The following is a 21,410-nucleotide window of genomic DNA, read 5'->3' on the forward strand; positions in this document are numbered from 1 at the left end:
ACGTGTACCTCGGCCCCCACGGCTTTCAAACAAATATCAGGAGAAGAACCACCAGGAACAGTGGTTAGAGATAAATTTGGAGAGTTTTAACGAAAAATCCACGGTCCTGTTCACTTTAATGAAAAATCATATTTTTACACTAAAAAATCAAACCTGTTATTATTCATTTTACCCTTTATTTTGTCCTTATCGTTGAGTAGTTTTCAAATCATTTTCATTAATTTTCCTATAAATTTTAGCCCATATTCTATACGGTGCATATTGAGTTTGATTCTTGGAGTTAGTAAATCATATGATGGTGGCCAGCAGAAGGCTAAAATGCTTCTGTGAGTCTTCCGGCTTTTGAAGAGGTGGATTGTCATGCCAAAATCACCGGCTAATCTTTTTTTTAGAAAAAATAAATAAATAAATTCAAGAGAAGTACCGATACACTATTACTAAACTTTGATTTTTAGCTAACCAAGCATCAATTTTTCCATATGTTTCTGGTTAGAAATATTCTTGATCCTATTGATAACGAGTAGGACCAAATAATTCAATCAAGATAGTTGTTGAACCATACCACATAATTTCAGCAACTACAAAAGTGGCAAAAAAAGATAGCAACAATCCTATTGGGTGATGTTTTGACTCTCATGCCAATACAATAAAATATTTATAAATATTTATTTTTTTATATGCCCTTGTTTCGTTGCAGGAGATGTATGACAGTGTATTTGTGACATGTAAATTGTTCTCATAGTAATAACATTTGGTAAGCTCTTTTTTATCGTCTCCGCATTATACACAGCGCTTTTGTACCCATAATTATGTTTTTGTTTTAAAATTTGCATTGATTTATTCAATTTAAAAATAATACTAATAATAAAATAGTGCAAAGAAACAATAAGGAAGCGCAACGATTACTTCTCGTAAAACCTTTTTATCCTAGCATTGTTTTGACACCATAATTGATTGTAACATTCTTCGCGATAAATTTTACCTTCACAAAAGACCAAACTTATGTAATTGCAAAACAAAACTATCTTCATATCTTTACATATTACTCTCACTAGGTGACTGGAGCAACCTATCGAATGTCACAATTTTAACATTTTACGTTGTTTCAAAGTCTACCCAGTTTTATACATCAACGCCAACTTTTCTTTTCTTTTTTTCTTACCTTCATTTCTCTTGGGTTGAAAACCAAATTGAGTTTATTGGAATTTGAAGATGGTGGTAAACCAACCCAACAAGTATCCATACAGGCTTATTAGACATGGAGTATGGGATCCAAGCCCATTGAAGATGGTGGTAAATCAACCTTCTGGGCTGGTTAAGGCCATGGTGACGAAGTTATGTTGAATTTGGTCTTCGTGATGTTCCTCTTAGGCCCATTATGATAAGATCTAGCTTTTGGGCAATCTTATTAGTGTCATATTACAATATGTTTATATGATTAGGAAGAGGATCCTCTCTGGATTCACGTTGTCCTCATATTCTAGCAGTTTATCATACATCGTGTGGTCATTTTTCGTCAGATACTATTTATATTTAATTTTAAATAAAAAAATTAAATGATTTCTAACCGCATGATACACGATGAATGACCCCACAAAGTGAATCCGGATAGGATCCAATTCCATATGTTTATGACACTGTTATTCTCACAGTCGTTTGATTTCAGCATTATACGTGAGAGGTATAGAATAATAAAATAGTGTATTTATAGTTGGTTGGAGCAGTCCAGATGATTGACGACTACAAACATGCTACATTCAAGTGAAATTATATTTTATTATGCGATGCAAGATTTTACTTTCATGATGTGAGATAACCCTCTCAACGTACACATTTTTTACGCCTTCAGAAGCTAAAGTTGAATTATCGAAGTCTTCTTTAGGTTTGGTCGAAGAGATCGAAGCACTGGATTTTAAAATTCTGACATCATGCACAAAAAGGGGAGATAACTTTTAATCTCACGCCCCAACAATGAAAAAATTAGGAGTGTTGTCAAAGACAAGATCAACACAATAATCATGGTTAGGCATATATCCATGCTAGAAGCATAATTGGGAAACAGAATCAGTGAGAAGGGTTTTGGTTGATATAGGGTACCCCTCATGGTATACCTTGGGTAGGAAGGAAACTCATGCAAACAATGGGTCCATGCATGATGCAATGTAGTATGTACTACTATTGGTCTATTAGAAGAGAGAGACTTATATGAAAGGAGTTCACCGTTACAGTGACATCATGAGTCAGCGGCGTCATGAGTCACTAATACAAGGTTATGGGTACAACTCTCTTATCTTTGTATTAGTGGTTTGTAACACTGTGACAATTGTGAGCCCATTCCACCTAAAGCCATTCTCCCCGTCAAAAATTTCTCCAATCGAATTTTCCTTTATGTGATCTTTACACATTTTTATGATGTATCACTATATTCTAATGTGAGTATTTCTATAGCACGTTATGTGATTAATTAGTAGCGGAGTTAGATTGAGGTCAATAGCTGCTCATAACCCCAACAGCTTCCTCATCCATGAATTCTTTTTTTTTTTTTTGGTATATTTATCTTTGACCCCAACCAATGAGAGTGAACAACGTTGAATTACAAACCTATTGTTGCTTCTTCATTCTTTCCCATGTCTTCCTTCTCCTTTTTCTTGTGTGCAACCTAGTGGTGCACACCACATTCTCCACATAAAGCTTCCCTAGAAAAGTCTTGGCAAACAGGTCTTGACAGTCTGCTATCTTGGGCACACCTTGACAGATGCAGATGTTAGAAGAACACAAGAGTTATTGATAGCTGTCATCACAAGCTTTTGACGAATGTTGGTAAATTTGGATAAGCGATCACCAAATGCTCGACGGAATAGTGCAATGAAATTTTTTTTCTTGGTTGAAATCATGACCTCATTGTTTTAAAATTATGACTCTGCCATTGCATGTGATAGTGTGATCGTCTGAAAATTTTTCTAACCCAATGACGTGCATACGTAACCACGTGTCAATTGAATGGTTATGATTGTGGACCATACGATTGATTGATCCAATATAATGATGATTCTTCTTCTTCCACTACTCGATCGGCCACTGTATATAAATATATTGATCGATCTTTAAAGGTTCCGGCATTAAGCTAAGCAGTTATCACAGCTTTGCACCCACAAATGGGGCATCAATGCATCATCAAGCAGCATGCACCACAAATTAATAAACATACAATTCTCATTTTAGGGTATCAGCTTCAATTTCTCATTTTTTACCGTCTTCTCTTACCTTAGAATATCAATGTCACGGCTCACAATTTATAAACAAATTATTTGAGTACACAAAATCGACACATTTTTTAATACAGATAAGCTTTATCATGGTCTGATATCTACGTAAATTCCACTATATTAGAGTCCGTGTTAATAAACGTACTAGTTTTGTGTGTTTAAATAATCTGACCGATTATTTAACCACCAAAGAATAAGTGGGAAATATTTTGATGAGACTGGTGTGGGTATTATGATTTCTATGATGGTGGCTGTACGAACCCTCCACCAGCATCGTGCCTTGTGAACGTGCGGAACCCGTTAAGTGGGGGAGCAAGGCTTGGCCCATACGTTAAGATTCTTCAATGGTTCTACTCAATATTTTCATACATACTTTGCAAATTAGGCATTAAAAAAAGCTATTAGTACCTTTATTAGTTTGTACTTGATAATTTAGTTTATAGTGATTGCCACATTGCCTACTCTATAATTTAGAGAGAAAAACCTACTTAGATTTTGTTAAGATTTTAGGTAGACGAGTCAGTTGTCTACTACTAAATACATTGATATTGTATTAAATTTACGTCTTATTACTTGCACAATATGATAAGCGAGAGAGCATTTAGCGTAATTAGAATTAGAACCACTCAAGACAAATCCTATTAAAATTTATCAATTATGATTGCTTTTGACATAAAACAAAAGCATATTACCATGCACAATGAAATGAATAAAATAAAAAAAAAAAAAAAAAACTTTTGAAGATCCCCATTTCATTCATTAGACTGCGCAGATGGCAAGCATGAAAACGAACTTTCTTAAAAAAATAATTTAATTTAATCTCTGTTTTGTCGACATGCAAAAACAAAAAAGTGACCTACCAAGAAAATAAAATAAATAAATAAAATGTAAAAAGATCCTTCGTTCAAGGGAACACAAACACAATGAATCAATGATGCACAACAGAACAAACAACTTGAAATATTTCCTGTTTGATTCCATCTCAATACCGCCTGCTGAATCAACGGTCACTTTTGCTCCAACTCCCCCTGGCGGTCTCTCCTCCTCATCTTAACACTCCTCCTTTTCCTGCTCTGCTCTTTCTCTCTCTAAAGCTTTGAAATTTGATAGCTTTTGCGATTGGAATTTCAGAATCCAGATCCAAATTTGGATCGTTTGTCTGCTCAATTTTCTTGTTCAAGATCAAAACTTTGAGCACCAAAAACTGGTGAGTGAATAAAAAAACTGAGTTTATCTGTTTTTTTAAGCTTTAATTGATTGTTTTTTATTCAATTTCCACAATTTAAGGTGAAATAGTTGTTCTCTGTTTGGCTGGCGAGAAAATGGAGGAAAATTTGACTTGGGGGTTATCAACAGTCACAAATGGAGATATTTTCCACTGATAAAATATCTGATTTCAGATTCTCTTCCTTTTTGGGTTGTTCAGATCAGCATTACTCAAGTTCGAATAATATAGATTAACTTAGCGTAGAATATCGCTCGAATAAAATTAAAAGTTTTAAGATTTTCTTACAAATTTCCACATTTCAGCTTCCCTGAAGCGGAGGCTTGACTTGGAGTGGAACTTGAATTGAATTGAGCTCTAGTACTGCCAGTAATGGCGGTCGATGCGAGCTCAATTGCAACGGAATCAATGGGAATTCTGATGTCCTCTGACCACAAATCGGTGGTTTCTATGAACCTTTTCGTGGCGCTTCTCTGCGCTTGTATTCTACTCGGTCATTTGCTGGAGGAAAGTCGATGGATGAATGAGTCCATCACAGCCCTTGCCATTGTGAGTCGGCCTTGGTTTTTCGATATCTGTATATGATTTTTTGATATATGTTCAGTACAACTGCCGGAAATAAAGAGGGTGAGCAAGGAGAATAAAGGGATGTGCGGAAATCACTTTGGTATCTTTATATGTATTATGTATTTGTGTGTGTGTGTGTGTGTGTTTTATGGAGCATTGGAAATCATACTGTTGGAATTTTTTATTTTGGTGGGCAGGGACTGTGCACTGGAGTTGTGATTTTGCTCACAACTGGAGGAAAAAGCTCACATTTATTAGTGTTTAGTGAAGATCTCTTCTTTATATATCTGCTTCCGCCTATCATTTTCAATGCCGGGTAAGTTAAATTCGGTTTTATGGATGTAATTGTTGGAATTACGGGTTTGTCTAATAGGTGTAATTAGTTTCACAAAGTATACAATTGGTATATGGTTTGCTAAACAACTAGACAACTTTCTAATTAACGTAAATGGTATGAAATGACCAGAGTTCTGTTCAAAAAACAGGAGCTTCCGGCTATAAGCTTAACATGTGGCATGATTGAGCCGCGAGCGATGAGTCAATGAGGGGTATCTATTTTTGGGAAAGAGGCTACCAATGATTTGTCATCATTTAATCATGCAAATTAGAAGTGCAAATTGACTGTTACTGCATAATGAATTGATCAGTATAAATCTTTCAAAGAATAAATTAATGGACTTTGTAAAAATCTAGTTTTGAACTGTTATTCAACAGGTGGTAGTAGATTATAATTGATATTTCTTTCCAATATGTCATCAGGTTCCAGGTAAAGAAGAAGCAATTTTTTCGTAACTTCATGACTATCATGACTTTTGGTGCTGCTGGCACTCTCATATCGTTTTCCATCATATCCTTAGGTAACTCAACAACCTGAGGATTTTAGATTTCGTAGTTAGGATATTCGTTAAAATATGAGTATATAACTATATATATATACACTTGTTTGAAACAATACATCATTTAAGGTTTGAGCAGGACTGCCTCTTCACTATAATTGGTTTCAAACAAGCTTCTTCGATTTCGATTGAACAGCGGATAATTTCAATCATGGTTTTACTTGTGGTCATGAATTCTTTTCTATTTTGAACCAGGTGCAATGCACTTTTTTCACAAGTTCAATATTGGTTCCCTCAAGATTGGAGATTATCTCGGTATACTTTATGACTTCAATTGGTTGCTGTTTGTTTTTCTTTCATTACTTTCTGCTTAAGTTGATCGGTCCCTTGGTTGCAGCACTTGGCGCAATATTTTCTGCAACCGATTCTGTTTGCACCTTACAGGTATGCATGGTCTTGTGTCATGTGAAGATGTGCTCCTGTTTTAGACTTAGTAACGACCACTGAATTGATCTAGACTGTCGAATGCAGGTGCTTAATCAGGATGAGACGCCTTTGTTGTACAGCCTGGTTTTTGGGGAGGGTGTCGTTAATGATGCTACATCAATAGTTCTTTTCAATGCAATCCAGAGCTTCGACCTCTCTAACATCAATACAAGCACTGCTTTGCAATTTTTTGGAAGCTTTTTGTATTTGTTTGCTGCAAGTACAATGCTAGGAGTCGCAGTAAGACTCTCCCTCTCCCTCTCCCTCTCCCTCTCTCTCTCTCTCTCTCTCTCTCTCTCTCCCCCTACACATGTCTTTTTTTCTTACGCCATTTTCCTGCAGGCTGGACTATTGAGTGCATATATCATCAAGAAGCTCTACTTCGGCAGGTTTGTAAAAATTAGTGTCTTACTGGTATTTTTCTTCTAATAGCATTTTCAATCAATGAGAGCAAAAATAACAAACTCAAGTTTGTATAATTTTACGCTGAAAGACTTAGTTTTCAATGTGACTTTGAGCAGTGCTCTTATACTTGTTTTTTCTAATTTACAATAATCAGGCACTCAACTGATCGCGAAGTCGCTCTTATGATACTCATGGCTTACTTTTCATACATACTATCTGAAGTAAGATTTCTGACAACTTGTATATCATCTAATTTATTTATTTATTTTTCTTATCGAAAAGGAGCTCTGACCATAAAATAAAATGTTGATCTATCTTGCAGCTATTTTATTTGAGTGCCATTCTCACTGTGTTCTTTTGTGGAATTGTTATGTCTCACTACACATGGCATAACGTGACTGAAAGTTCAAGAGTGACAACCAAGTACGTTAAATATCCAGAAACATCTTCCTGGACAATTGAGAGGCGTTCTCATTCGATCCGTCAACACCTATGGAAATCATTTCTGATGTTTCAATTCTCTGTACAAACTAATGCAGGCATACTTTTGCCACTCTGTCATTTGTGGCTGAGATCTTTATCTTTCTTTATGTCGGCATGGATGCCCTGGACATTGACAAGTGGAGATTTGTGAGTGATAGGTATGATTCATGCATAAAATGGAAACTGGCATCCTTCTAAACTCATTACGTCATGTACATCATGTTTACTTGTTCTCCGATATTAGGTTAATTTTGCTTTGCTTTGCTTTATTTCTTTGTTCAGCCCCGGAAAATCCATAGCAGTGAGTTCGATTCTGTTGGCGCTGGTTCTGGTTGGAAGAGCCGCCTTTGTTTTCCCCTTATCTTTCTTATCCAACTTGACTAAAAAATCTCCACAAGACAAGCTCAGTTTAAAGGAACAAGTAAGAGTTTATCTTATTTGATCTCTTTTGGTGTACATTCTTTGAATCAAATGAAATATTACAGATCTCCATGCATTTCCCGGTTTTCAGGTTACAGTTTGGTGGGCGGGGCTTATGCGTGGCTCTGTTTCTATGGCACTTGCTTATAATCAGGTAAAGGTTGAACGTTACGCAGTCCTTTCTGTTGCCTATGAAACTGATATTTATAGTCTTCGGGAGTTTTAAGACAGTTGGACGAAAGTGAGAATAAATTCATGACTGTGTACTTGTGATCTTTGTTCTATGCTGCTCTTACAATGTGGTTGAGCAGTTTTAGGCTTGGGAAAGTTTTGTCACACTAAAGTTGATATTTTGTTGTGAATGCGTACGCAGTTTAGAAGCTCTGGCCACACGGACCTGCGTGCGAATGCGACCATGATCACCAGTACCATCACAGTTGTTCTTTTCAGTACAGTGGTAAGACACCGGCGACTTAAAAACCAGACTCATTCGGGACACATTTTGTATATAAACCCGCAAATGACTGGTTTCGTATATTATCCTTTTGTTTATGCAGGTGTTTGGTTTGATGACTAAACCACTTGTGAGAATCTTGCTTCCTGTATCAAAACACGTCTCGAGTATGATATCTTCTGAACCATCTAGCCCTAAATCAATCACTGCGTCACTACTCAGCAATGGCCAAGATTCAGAAGTGAACCGCGGGGTGGAAGATTCAGAGGCAAACATAGGGCCCGTGGACATCCCCCGTCCAACTAGTTTACGAATGCTCCTAGGCGCTTCCTCTCACACTGTCCACCATTACTGGCGAAGATTTGACAATGCCTTCATGAGGCCTGTTTTTGGCGGGCGGGGTTTTGTGCCTGTCGTTCCAGGCTCACCTGTTGAAGAAATTGGTCATCATTGGCGTCGAGAAGGAACTAACACACGTGTATAACTATTTACACGCGTTCACAAATGAGCACTAATTTATGTAATTTATAGGTCGGGCTTGGGAGTGGCTGCGCTGTGCATTTGTTTATCGAGCTGCTGGTTTCGTGTGGTGGTTTTGAAATTTTCGTGTCTGCATAGGTTGCTGATTAGGTTAATTCCGTAACACAGCTGATGGCCTTGTAAGTTGTGCGATTGGTGTTGTACTGAATATTATTGTTATGATCTTTCAAATTTTCGATTTCGGAGATTGTATGTGCGTACTACTGAGTGATCTTAAAAATCAATGGCTAGATCGTGCATATAGGGATCTAATGTATCTTGACAACCGTTATATGACAAATAAGATAAGGCTTGCGGCTCGTCGCCATCATTTGCATCGTGTATAGAAGAGATTAATGTCGTTTGTACACATGAGTTGTCGTTTTCAGATATCGTGATATCAAACAAATTGCCCCTTAGTTGAATGCTTGAGACTTGTCGTTTTCGGACATTAGTTCTATGGTTGAATGCCAAGGCACTCTGTAGTCTGTACCAATCATCAATGGACGAAAATGCCCTTTTGGCCGAACGTCTTTGCCGAAAAGAGAGATTACCGACTAACTCTTAGTTTAGTGGTACTTCTCAACCCAATTTCGAATGTTTATCAACTTTTTTTTATTAACATTCAAAAAAGTAATCACACTCATCTGATCACTCGATTTCTTGCAGCATAAGCTTCAAATAAACTTGGCATCCACAGAAAGATATTTTTTACAAAACAAAACATTATTTAGGAGCAGTTCTTACATGGAGAATTCAGATGGATCCATATATTACACATCACATTGAAGAACATCTATGGCGTCAGAAACATGCACGCAGATCCTTCTAACTCAGTCACGGAAGGAGAAACAACTTTGTTTTACTGTCTAATATTCGGCACAGAAAATTTTCTCTACGGATGGATGTAGTATCCGAATGCTAGACTGATAAGGGCAACCATACAAACATGAAAGAGAGGGAAGCCAACCGTAACCCTTTTTAAATTGTTCTTCCTCCTCCTCAACGATTCCTACAAAGAGAAAAGGCGAACATCATATCTCCAGACCGGGGCACAAAAGAGCAGCAAGGTTCTGATTATGACAAAAAAGAAGACTGAAACAAAATAATGAATTGATTGGATGGAAAATGACTACTCATCCATATCTCTCCCATTCTTCATTCTATTTGATTCAAAGGCAGTTATGGGCGAGAGCGTACACTACATTTACAGCTTATGCAGCTATCCTCAGATTAAGATAATAGAAAAGCGAAGGATTCACGGAATAAATTACTCACCAATTCATGTTTAAGCATACTCTTCTCTCGAGAGGACCTGCTACTCTCTTCAGTTAACTTCGTGATGGTGAGTTCAGCCTGCAAAGAATACATGACAAATATGAAATCACTTCTCTTTACAGTTTCAAGGAGGGGTTATACGAATTTTAGCATTACAATGAGTACTAGAAAGTCGGCTCCACCCAATGGAAATTTGAGGAGCATGCACACCTGGAATTGGGCCCTGTATGGGATAAAATCATATGATCTTCCTACCCAGGAATGAGAAGAATTGATGCATTATAAGCCTAGTCCACCACAATGGGATATGGAATGCGGAAGAGGAAGGACGAGAGGGTGAGCGGGGTTGGGAGGCTGTGAGAAATCTTAATGTCGAATGTATCCTCAACACTTCGCATATCAGTTAACTACAGCACTTCAACGTGTTTAAATAGTAACCTCTTCCCACATTATTCCTGTCAGCTTTCTTAAATTCAGATCTTTTTCCAACTATCCTTTCATGAGAATTACAAGACCTTTTATCAAAAATAAGTTTTTCATGGTTACCATGCTATAAAGATATCTAGATGAGAAAAACAGACCTCTTTTAGCTTTGAATCCACCGTATTTAGCTTTGATTTCAGTTCCTCAAAATCCTTTGTTAAATTTAGTACTGCAGCACCCCTAGTTGGTTTCAATTCCTCCGTATCCTTGGCTGGTTTCGACTCGTCCATATCTTTCGTTGGATTTGGTTCCTCCATATTTTTCACTGGTTTCAGTTCCTCCATATGTTTAGCTGGTTTTGATTCCTCCACATCCTTATCTGGTTTCAATTCCTGCGCATCCTTAGCTGGTTTCGATGCCACCACATCCTTAACTGCTCTTGACTCATCCATGTCCTTACAAGTTTCAAACACGTCAACATCCTCAGCAACCTGGCACAAGGAAAACAGATTATGGTGCGAAGGTTATTACAATATGAGAACAACTCTTTTTTGACAAGTCTAATTTCAGAACTGATTACAATACAAACTGATCTTGCTAGAAAGCAGGGTTTGGATCTATTTTTCTGCCCACCACATCAAAATGTTACTGCAGATATCGTTTGGCGCTAACAGACACACGCACATAATCAAGATAAATGAATATTCGAACACATACACACAGAGCAAGTAAACTATAAATAAAAGAGGAATACCAAACAAATAAAGAAGTACAAGAGATCAGTCAAGAATTCAGTTCAACGAACAACGTTATTGCTTTTGCTCTTACCCCATGACTCGGAGGTATGTTTTCAACTTCAGTCAGAACTCTATCCTTTTTCACCGATGTTTCATAGCATGGATCTTGCTTCGACTCCCCATTAACTGGTACAAATACTGGGGATGGGGGCGGGCTAACGAGCACCACTTTTAGCTTCCTTTCTTCAATGTATCGTCCACTACCTTTTGAAAACTGCCAGAAAGGAGACATTAAAAGGAGAATTTTACCAAACAACTTGGACCAAGAGACACCCAATAATTTGTAACTTCTTACCATCTCGGATGTTATCTCCTGTTCAGTTGTCCCAAATGGAATAACGGTGCACTGGATTAGGAACTTGTCTTTGCACTGCAAATCAGGTGGAGCAACACGCTGAGCTTGCATAGTAACTGCATTGAATAAAAAGGTGAGAGTGAAAATCCATTTAGTTTCAACACTAGATTTTAGGTCAGCCATAACAGGCTACAAACAGTGAGGATGTAAGTTTCGGCTTGACATTATTTTCTACTAATTCAGTACAGCCCTTGATCATCTACTTTAATTATAAAAACAAACTCATTACAGTACATGTTGCACGGTGAAACGCTGCTAGGCCATCAATTCCAATCAAGTAAATTTGTGTTCCAACATTTGATCCGTGTTAACAATCAAACAACATAACGGATAATGCTTTTGCGTGAAGCAACATATCATCAATGTATGCATTGGGATTGAAACCACAGCGACAACAACACATTACAGAGAAACACAAAAACCCAAGATGAAGAGAGATGAACACAAGACCTGTAAAATCACACGTTGTCTTGGGCTTTACAATGCCTGCATTCGGCCGCACACAATATTTCTTTGGGGAAGTGGTTTTCACCTGCATATAGATTTTGCCAATTTTCAAACCAAAACATTAAGCACACCCAATTGATCTCCTAAATCTCAAATCAAACCCAAATTTATCTCAATTTTGGCCACATTTTCATGAAAAGTGACTAATCATATATGTTTCCATGCACACAAAACACAAGCTACAAAAAACAATAAATAATTCAAAAAATTGAAGCAAGTGCAATACCTTGAAAGCAACATAGTGGTCGGACTTGTTTCCGAGTTGAATCGAGCACGTACTCTGCTTCTTCACTTCAACTGCAATCGGGAAAGAAAATTAAGACACGATTAAATAACAATAATAGTAATAATTAAACAAGAAAGTGCAATCACTTGGTTCTTGGAGATTATACTAATTTACTAATTAAAGTTATGAACCCAGAAAATTAAAAGTGGGGGTGGAAATTACATGTGAATTTGAGCTCGCGGGGATGAACTTCCAGAAGCTCTGGCGCCGTCGTCATCGGCAGTTCTTGAGAGAATGCAGGCGGATGAGAAGAACCCAGATGAAGAAACTAGAGAGAGAGAGAGAGAGAGAGAGAGAGTGTGTGTGTGTGTGTGTGTGGGGGGGGGATTCTAGAGAGAGAAAGTGTTGGAGTGGAGGAATGGGTTTGGTGGGTTGGTGATGGCGAACGACTATTTGAAGAAGGTGAAGCAGAGCAGTGAAAGGCAAGTAAGGATTTGTGGGGGAGATGTTGATGGTGGTGCTGTTGCTGAAATATCACCACTGAACACTGCCACTCTCTCTCCTCTCTCTCTCTCTCTCTCCTCTCTCCTCTCTCCCAACTGTTGAAGTTGAACGGTTGTACCCGCTTTTCCCTCTTTCATTTTCTTTCTTAGCAAACGCCCAAGCAATCCAAATTGACCCAATTGCCCCCCCCCCCCCCCCCCCCCCCCCCAAATGGTGAGGTAAATGCTTGAGATTACGTTTTAATTGTAACCAATGCATATAGTTCAAGTAGCATCACTCGTCTATTGAATATTTGTTACTTGTTCGAAAATTACTTCAATCTTTTAATATATGTTCGTCATGTAGCGTCACTTGTTACGCAAGAGTATTTCTTTATATATAAGCGAATATAGTATGCTTATATAACTTATATAGACTTATGCACTTGATCGAGAGTTTTTCTACTCTCTTGATTTAGATGAGTTTAAAATAGAATATCGCTTGAATAAAAGATATTACTAAACCTGTTGGATCTTAAATTTAGACTTGCATCGACTTTTTACACTTAAAAGTGAAAGAACATATTGATCCGAATTGGAAATCATTTGAATGGAAAGTGAGACGAAGAAAAGAAGTTTACCACACGGACATTGTTAAGAAGTTTTTAACCACAAATCTTAACGTTGCCTTATTCAAGGGTAAAAGAAAAGTAGCAAGGCAAAGCCACCAAACTTAGACAGGACAGCTGGCCAGCGTGCACCACATGGACTTGTACAGCTCCCTTGCCCTTTTTACCCCACCGAAAGTAAAAAGCTTAAAAGGAGAAGCCATAAAAAAATAACAATGCTTTTCTTCTTCTTTTTCTGCCCTTTTTCCTCTCCTTTTTCTAAGGAAAAGGCTGGAAGTCAAAAATTATATAATTTCCTCCTTTTCATTTTCCTTATTTTTGTGAAAATGAGGGATAATTTAAACACAGGATCTCAAATGCAGAGATATACGTTCATAATTACTTGAGCTACAAATATTTTGTCATTTTTCTTTGTTTTGGAATGGATTGAAGTTGTGGCGGTACTCATTTGATGACGAAAGGGTCGCGAGGGAGGGTTGGATTCCAGACAGCAGTGACTACATCTTTTGTACAACCCCACATGGTAACTCAATGACTTGTATGTTCACAAATCGTCAAATCCTCCGTTGGGTTTGTCATATTGGCACACAGACGAATTTCGACCATTCTCTGATGATTTTCCCAGCTTTCCTAATGGCTCCATTATAATACTCTGCAGAAGGTCATCCAGTCATTAATTCTCCACCGTTAGATGAAATTCAACAGTCCATGGATTGGTGTCGTCTGGTGTCATGTAGCACCCAATAAAACTCGGTTCAAAAGATATTAATTCATTAAACTCATGCAAGGTGCTAGTTACACTCAATTTTACCTCCCACATACCCTTATTAATTTTTTATCATTAATTTTTGAGTAAATTGTAGTTATGGTCCATAACTTTAACTCAATTAGAGCAATGGTCCCTCAACTAAAAATCAATTACCATTAGTCCCTCAACTCATCAAAATGTACAGTTATGGTCCATCATCTAAAAATTCATTACCATTGGTCTCTCAACTTTAATCCAACTCCAGAAATTGTCTCTTAACTTTAACCCAATTGTAGCAATAGTCCTTCCAACATAACTCGTTTTGACAAAATTTTTGACGTAGTTAACGAAAATGATCGTAATTACACACTTTGATGAGTTGAGGGACCTTAATTATATAAATGGTTATCCCAACATAACTTATTTTGACAAAATTTTGACCAAATTGATGAAAATGACTATAACTACACATTTTGATAAGTTGAGGGACCAATGGTAATAAATTTTTAGTTGAGGGACCATTGCTACAATTTTCTCTTAATTTTTTTCTATTTTTTCGATTCGACGATTGAAAATTAAAAATGGTGCGCGTAAAAAATAAAAATGAGTATGTAGAAAACACTACCTAAACTCATATGTGTTTTTATCTCCACTTTGATGCTACTTCACATTCTATATGTGCAAATTGACTTGTAGATTACAAATCCAAGAATATTTAAATTTGTAAAAAAAAAAAAAAAAAAAAACTCAAATTATATATTTAATTAAGCAATGCTTTACCAAGAGGTACTTATGTGGACAAAAGAAGCAAATCAGTTTTGGATCCCTTGCAAAGAATAAAGTATGCAAAAGACAGCAAATGTAGCAGCGTCTCTAAATTTTTTTATTACATCCTTTCATTTAACTATATATTTTGTCTAATAACAAAAAACTATTTCCACACAAAAAAATAACACACTTACTAACACTCTTTGGTATATCTCACAACAAAAAGCATCACCCTTTATCGTGAAGATTGGAGAGTGAACAGAGTGAATTATGCAGCCATTTTATCGTGAAATTTGACGCATGAAAATTGATGTGCGCAAGGTTTTTTTTCATATGAATTTGCGATTCTCGTCATAATTAAAATTGTGAAATTTCACCTATCTAAACGAAAATTAAACTCAGAGATTCTTCGTCCCCAATTTTCACGTTCTTTTCCCCTTGAAATTAGCTTTTTATCTTACTACAAGTTCCCAAACGAGCCAAAATTGCTTTCCCATCATAACAGACTGTTGTGGAAGGAAGCGGTGGCAATGTATGTAGGCAAGTGTAGGCAAAGTTAGGCGTTCCTAACAACTAGACAATCTTCCTTAACATTTAAGCCATGGTTCAGTTGGTTAATTAGGAATTTTATAGCTAAAAGCAACCAAAAGCCAAAGGCTACACACCATATAATTCTTGTTTACCTAACTTCATTGTGCTCTAAAGCAACAAATTATATGCACCCACAATTTGAACTAGGCAAACAAAAGTATGTACATTTATTGAAGATTTTTAAACAATTTATGTGCCTAGTGTGAATATATCACCGACTTGAATCAAATTATGTACACATGAAGGATATATGACGAGGAGAGTGTTGATGGTGAAGTGCAAGAGGATAGCACAAATCATACTCACCTCGTGTGATTAATTTTTTTTCACTAGGTTTGTTTGTTTGCTCTCATACTGGAAGGTTAGGTTTGAAATCCTTCGGAAACTGAATCGCTAGAAAGATCACTTCTTTCGTTTAAACCAAGTAACCTTAAGCCAAAGCTAACATCGTTGCGCTCCTCCTCATTGATAGTCCTTTTACCATAGACCACTTTAAATGATTACTTCCCTTTATAGTTAGTACTTGGTGGTGCAAATAGGGAAGATGAAGGGAGCCAAACAGAAGATCATGATATCCATATAACCCTCCCTGAATCCTGAACCAGGAGCCAAACAGCAAGAAAGAAAATGAAAGACCAAGGGCCCAAACATCCCCCAATTTCGATGAAAACAGAGCGAGAAAAAGGCCCAACAAATCCCAACAAACACAAACAAACAACCAGTCCACTGCATTTATAAAACCCTGTTTAAAGACTCCCTTTTTCTTCCAAATCATAAACCCCCACTCTCTCTCTACAGTATACTCACACTCTTCGTGCTCTCCGCCCCTCTCCCCTCCATTTCTCACTTCTTTCGATATCAGATCTCTCCTCTGTCGACTCCAATGGCTTCCCTCGCCCGAGCTTCTACTGCCCTTTCCACCTCCTTCAAGCCCGCTCTGGTAATTAGATAAAGTTTCCGTCTTTCTTCCCCCCTCCTCTTTATTTTTATTGTTTTGTGTTTCGGATTTGGGTTTGGGTTTGGGTTTGTGGGTGTAGATTTGGATCCTCAGATTGTGGAATTTGTGAATCTGGGTGTTGGTTGTTTTTGGTCAACTGTAAATCTAGAAGCTTTTGCTTTCATTTCTGATTGACTGAAATTGATTTGATTTGAAATTTTACTTTTTCTGATCACAAAGTTTGAGCTTTGAATGATCTGAGAGTAGCTTGAGTATAACGTTTATGACTGAATTGATTTTTTAGAATAATTTGATCTGCTAATTTGAAGTTTGGAAATGGAAAATGTTTGCATGCTCCTAGTTGGGTTAGACATTTGATGGGTCCCGTTGGTGATTTGAAGCTATTTATCAGTCTTTGATATGATGGTGCAGCTTTTGAACTTCATGATTTTGTTTTAGTTCTAGCTCGGGCACAACAGTAAATAACTTTGTTTCGAAAATCGTTTATTGGATTGTGCTGGTTACTGTATGCATTGAGTTAGATTAACCAAAACATCATATTTGGTTTACACAATTCGCTCAGTTGGTTTACACAATTAGTTCAGATTAACCAATGCCAGTGATTGATTTATCGAAGCTAATGATATCGAAAGACAGTTGCATGCGTTTTACTTGGAGAAACTCATGGTACAAGTACTGCTGAACGGATATGTTGTGTTTCTCGTGTTTTTTTACTTTAATTAGTTCTAAAAGGACACTTGCGTGTATTGAACTTGGAGAATCTTATGGTACAATTACTACCGAAGGGATACATTGTGTTTCTCATGGTTTTATTACTTTAAAGAGTTCGAAGAGACAGGGAAGATGGTATTGAGTTGGTTTTCTTCCACTCCATGAGTTCTCTCCCTCTAGAACTTTGTTTGTAGTTAGTTTGCTGTTTTGTTTAATTCAGATTTGCAACATTTCTTAGATGCTGCTCTTTTTTCAAGTTCATACGTTACATTTCATTCGTGACATTTTGTTTTTATGGTTGAATGTTGAATCAGGCACCCAGCAGCAGGAGCTCTGGTTTGAAATCAGTTTCCTTTTCCATTACTGGAAAGCGCTTTCCATCCATCAGTTCTCGACCTGGGCGCTTCCAAGTTTCTTGTGCGGTAAGCTTAATTGATCATAAAGCTACTGTAACTTTTACTTTTGTTGTCATCTGTCTCGTGCATAAATTTCTGCATTCTAGATGTATCTTCATTTCCTGTGATGTGGCACTAGATTATAATTTATAAATGTACATTTTCTTTTGAATTGGTAAAATACAGTGCTGGTTCTACATGTTGGAAAATCCATTTTTTGCCATAACATTTCCGCTCCACATTTTAGAAGATTTCTGTAATTAAAGAAATTATCCATTGAGGTCCTCTTAAGACACAGAGTGCTGTTTCTTCTAACACAGACCTCAGATTGTCTTCTTTATTTTGCTAAAGGAGGGCCTGATAACAAATATTGGCATAGCCAGTGCTTTGTATCTATCTGCTCTTGGCTTGCTATGATTCCTACACTCTTCCATAGTTGTCTTTAACCTACGAAACAAATTATTGTTTGAATATCATAACCACGTGATATGATGCTTAGCCTTGTGTTGTCTAAGAAAGCTTCTGTGTTCTTTAGAGGTACTAACTCTGTCGAGTATAAGTTAGGTAACAATGATTAGCGGTCTATGATAATGAAATATCTCAGATGCCTATTGTGTAATAATTGTAATAATATGGTATAAAAACTTTTTGCAGGCCAAACCGGAGACTATCACCAAGGTGTGTGGCATAGTGAAGAAGCAGCTGGCCTTAGCTGAAGACATCGATGTGTCTGCTGGCTCAAAATTTACAGAACTTGGCGCCGATTCTCTTGACACAGTAATTACCAATTATCTTTTGTTGCTCTCATTTTCTACGATGTTAATTAATCCTTAGCTTTCTGTTCTTTTTCCTTTTCTAGAATGCAATTAGAATTATAGAATGATAGGGGTGTTATAGCGTGGATGGATACATCAGGCTATGGCATCCGATTTGCTCTAAACCCTCTCTAATTAGTTTTAGAGAGTAAATTTCCTTGCAACTTTCAGATTACAACGTCCTTTGACGTGTTTCTTTGTGCAAAACTGGTTGCAACTTGCTACAGATGTTTGTTTTTCTGTGTTTACTTGGTTATCCTGATTGAGATATTCCCACCCATTGATACAGGTTGAGATTGTGATGGGACTTGAGGAGGCGTTTGGCATCACCGTGGAGGAAGAAAACGCCCAGACCATCGCCACTGTTCAAGATGCAGCTGACCTGATCGAGGATCTCGTTGCGAAGAAGAGTGCTTAATGAATTTTAGAGAGAACCAACACAAACCTGTGGACCCTTTTTTAGTTTCTTTGTTTGAGTTTTATACTATGATTTTGGTACTTTTATTAATCTTTTGTTATGGATGTTTTAGTGCTCATAATTTGAAGGTTGATCGTTAGTGGCGTTTCTAATGTTCTGTATTTGTTTACTTTTATCTCGATAAAAACAATGAAAAATTGTTTGAGTTCAAATCTCATGGACGAGACAATTCTCAATGCGATAAGCACCAGCTTGTACGATTTAATAACAAACACTAATTTGTGCAAATTCAGAGTCCCTTCAACAAATCAAATTCTTATTTTAATTAATTACGGGGAAGGGGATCTGAGATTCAGACTTGGGTGCAGAATGACGAACAAATTACCATGTTGACTAATTGACCATGTTAATAGGAAAGGAGTTTGCGGAGTTCAGATTCGGGTGCATAATGACAAACACTCACCTTGTAAGTAACATGATTTTGAAAATTCAGACTTGGATGCAAAATCGTTGACTAACTAGCCTAACTCATATATGCACTTCAAATTTTACGCAAGAAAACTTTCTTAATCATTGGATGAATCAAGCCCCATGACCCACCAAGTTGGACATTTTCTTTGCTCAAATTTGTGCCCCCACCCACCCACTTTGATTGGCGTCTGACAATTCACTAGACATGCATTCATATTAAAATTCAGCCGTTACTTTTTGGATCAACAAATCTTATTGGTATTTAAGGATCAAGACAGCAAAAACAGACAGATTAGATTACCTAAAACACCAATATTATTTTTTCTTTTGATTAGGACAACATATGACTCGTTAGCTGTTGTACATCTTAAGATGTCACATGCACTTTCAAATAGATTTATTTTCAATTATCCGATTTCGATCTAGTTAAAATTATGTGTCACTTTACTTTTTGGTGTTGTAATTTTCTCACGTGTGAAAATATTTAAAATATTTTTGGCTATCACTTACGAGTGTTGTTGACTCATAGTCTTTGGGGAGTGGTGAGAGTACACCAGGACACAAAACATTTCTGTTTTATAGAATCGATGTCGAAGAATTGGATAATTGAATGCAACATCTCAAACACAAAAATAAATTCTCTTAATTATTCGAGCTACAAACTCTAAATATTACTCAACATCAATTAAAAATTCTTAACCTATACATGTATATATTGGATAATTTTTACTACAACCAATGACAATTGAATCATGTATCCCACAACAAATACTTACACCCTAAGAAACTAACTGCATGAACCAATACACATGCAGCTGAAAATGCAAAAGTAGCAACCTTTAGAGTCCAAACTAAATCTGCAGATGCTCCTGAAGAAGCTGGCAATGACCCAAATGGTGAAAGTGCAGGGTAAGGCGGGTCGTCGAGATTCAGAGGGCTCGGGTTGGAGGGAATGGTGGGTATGGAGGAATCAGTTGGAGTGGTAGGCACCTCAGGACCTGGAGATGGCAAAAGTGGAGCTATTTCTGGAGGTACGAGTCCTTGCAGATTAGAAGATGGAGGGGAATTGGTGAAGAATGCTGGGGAAGCTGAGATGCTTGACGCTTTTGAATTGAAGGAAAGAAGAGGTGAGGCCATGAGAGCCATCATGAGGGCTACATTTAACCAAAAAGAGGCCATTTCTAATGATGAAGATATCAATTCTCACAAAATTTAGTGGAGTGTGGTTTATATATTTGTGTAGTGAAAGTGCTTTTGGAGTTTAACCAAAGAAAAAAGTACTTTGGGTGGAAGTTATGATTGGATTTTTTAAAGGATGACTACAAGTTGTCTTAGTGGTTAGTACTAGCCATTTATTTATTTTCAATTATAAGTAAAAAGTCTTACGTTCGAATTTAATGCTTGACAAATTCTAACTAATTTATTCTTTCACCCCTTAGGTAAATATATCATTTGTATACAGAGAAAAAAAAAGATAATTCTCACTTTACTCTCTCAAGTATTGTGAAAATTCGCACTTTGCAATCCTTAGTTTTTTTCTTCTCAGTTTCATACCTAAACTTTTATTTTTCTGACACTTTAATATTTCTGTTAGGTTTTTTGTTAGTTTTCCATTAAATAATGACGTGACATAATTTTGGCCCACCATATTTGCCAAGAAGTGGTAGCCCAAAATTATACACATTATCACTTAATGGAAAACTTAATGAAAAGAAGATTAACTGAAGTATTAAAGTATCATAAAAATCAAAGTTTAGGTAAGAAACTAGGACAAAAAAAACTAAGAGTAGTAAATACGAATTTCACGACACTTAAGTATAGTAAAGTTAGGATTACCCTAGAGAAAATAATGATTATAAATATTACTTTTTATATTTATATACAAAACTATTTGTGAAAAAAAAAATAATTGAACTTAAGAACCCTGGTGCGGGTAAATGCACTTAACAATCGAGTAGCAAGTACCTTGTAGATGATTAGAAGTTTTAGGTGGGACCAATGTGCCACATGGGTAGAGTGGAGTTTCGATGGATTTGAGCAAAACAGGTTGGCATTTGTAGGGAAGAGACAAAGATCAAAGATCGGAGATCACTTGACCAGATTTTTTAATTGGAATTAGATGATTTTTTTTCTTTTTTCCCTTTTGGTCTGTGACCTTGCTGTCCCCTTGCTTTTCT

General features: G+C 36.8%; 4 protein-coding genes across 7 annotated transcripts; 2 read left to right on the forward strand and 2 right to left on the reverse strand.

The window, feature by feature from the left end:
* Nucleotides 1–4,126: 4,126 nt before the first annotated feature.
* LOC103452989 (sodium/hydrogen exchanger 1-like) lies at nt 4,127–8,869 on the forward strand. 4 transcript variants are annotated; one of them, XM_070811139.1, is made up of 16 exons: nt 4,180–4,300; nt 4,398–4,473; nt 4,797–5,040; nt 5,256–5,374; nt 5,818–5,915; nt 6,150–6,209; nt 6,292–6,338; nt 6,426–6,620; nt 6,723–6,769; nt 6,940–7,006; nt 7,108–7,208; nt 7,325–7,426; nt 7,551–7,689; nt 7,780–7,842; nt 8,062–8,145; nt 8,246–8,869. In XM_070811139.1, exons 3-16 carry the CDS (start codon nt 4,864–4,866, stop codon nt 8,624–8,626), a joined length of 1,680 nt encoding a protein of 559 aa, XP_070667240.1. In that variant the 5' UTR covers nt 4,180–4,300; nt 4,398–4,473; nt 4,797–4,863; the 3' UTR covers nt 8,627–8,869. The 4 variants fall into 4 exon arrangements, with proteins under 4 accessions (XP_008390734.1, XP_070667240.1, XP_070667242.1 ...); XM_008392512.4 differs by having other exon boundaries at nt 4,127–4,473; XM_070811141.1 differs by having other exon boundaries at nt 4,282–4,473; nt 4,797–5,158.
* A 485-nt stretch (nt 8,870–9,354) lies between these two features.
* LOC103452987 (vesicle-associated protein 2-2-like) lies at nt 9,355–12,871 on the reverse strand. Its single transcript, XM_008392511.4, has 8 exons — nt 12,470–12,871; nt 12,248–12,318; nt 11,965–12,046; nt 11,455–11,570; nt 11,191–11,373; nt 10,521–10,853; nt 9,940–10,017; nt 9,355–9,673 (listed from the first exon to the last, which is right to left on the reverse strand). The coding sequence occupies exons 1-8, from the start codon at nt 12,522–12,524 to the stop codon at nt 9,557–9,559; spliced, it is 1,035 nt and encodes a 344-aa protein (XP_008390733.1). The 5' UTR covers nt 12,525–12,871; the 3' UTR covers nt 9,355–9,556.
* A 3,305-nt stretch (nt 12,872–16,176) lies between these two features.
* LOC103453004 (acyl carrier protein 1, chloroplastic-like) lies at nt 16,177–18,914 on the forward strand. The gene is made up of 4 exons (XM_029091884.2): nt 16,177–16,405; nt 17,449–17,556; nt 18,184–18,306; nt 18,634–18,914. Exons 1-4 carry the CDS (start codon nt 16,349–16,351, stop codon nt 18,760–18,762), a joined length of 417 nt encoding a protein of 138 aa, XP_028947717.1. The 5' UTR covers nt 16,177–16,348; the 3' UTR covers nt 18,763–18,914.
* A 1,069-nt stretch (nt 18,915–19,983) lies between these two features.
* On the reverse strand, nt 19,984–20,412 carry LOC103453003 (classical arabinogalactan protein 27-like). Its single transcript, XM_008392534.2, has one exon. It carries the CDS (start codon nt 20,410–20,412, stop codon nt 19,984–19,986), a length of 429 nt encoding a protein of 142 aa, XP_008390756.1.
* Between the last annotated feature and the right edge of the window lie 998 nt (nt 20,413–21,410).

This window comes from Malus domestica, chromosome 13, assembly GCF_042453785.1.
Source record: "Malus domestica chromosome 13, GDT2T_hap1".
Lineage (NCBI taxonomy): Eukaryota > Viridiplantae > Streptophyta > Magnoliopsida > Rosales > Rosaceae > Malus > Malus domestica.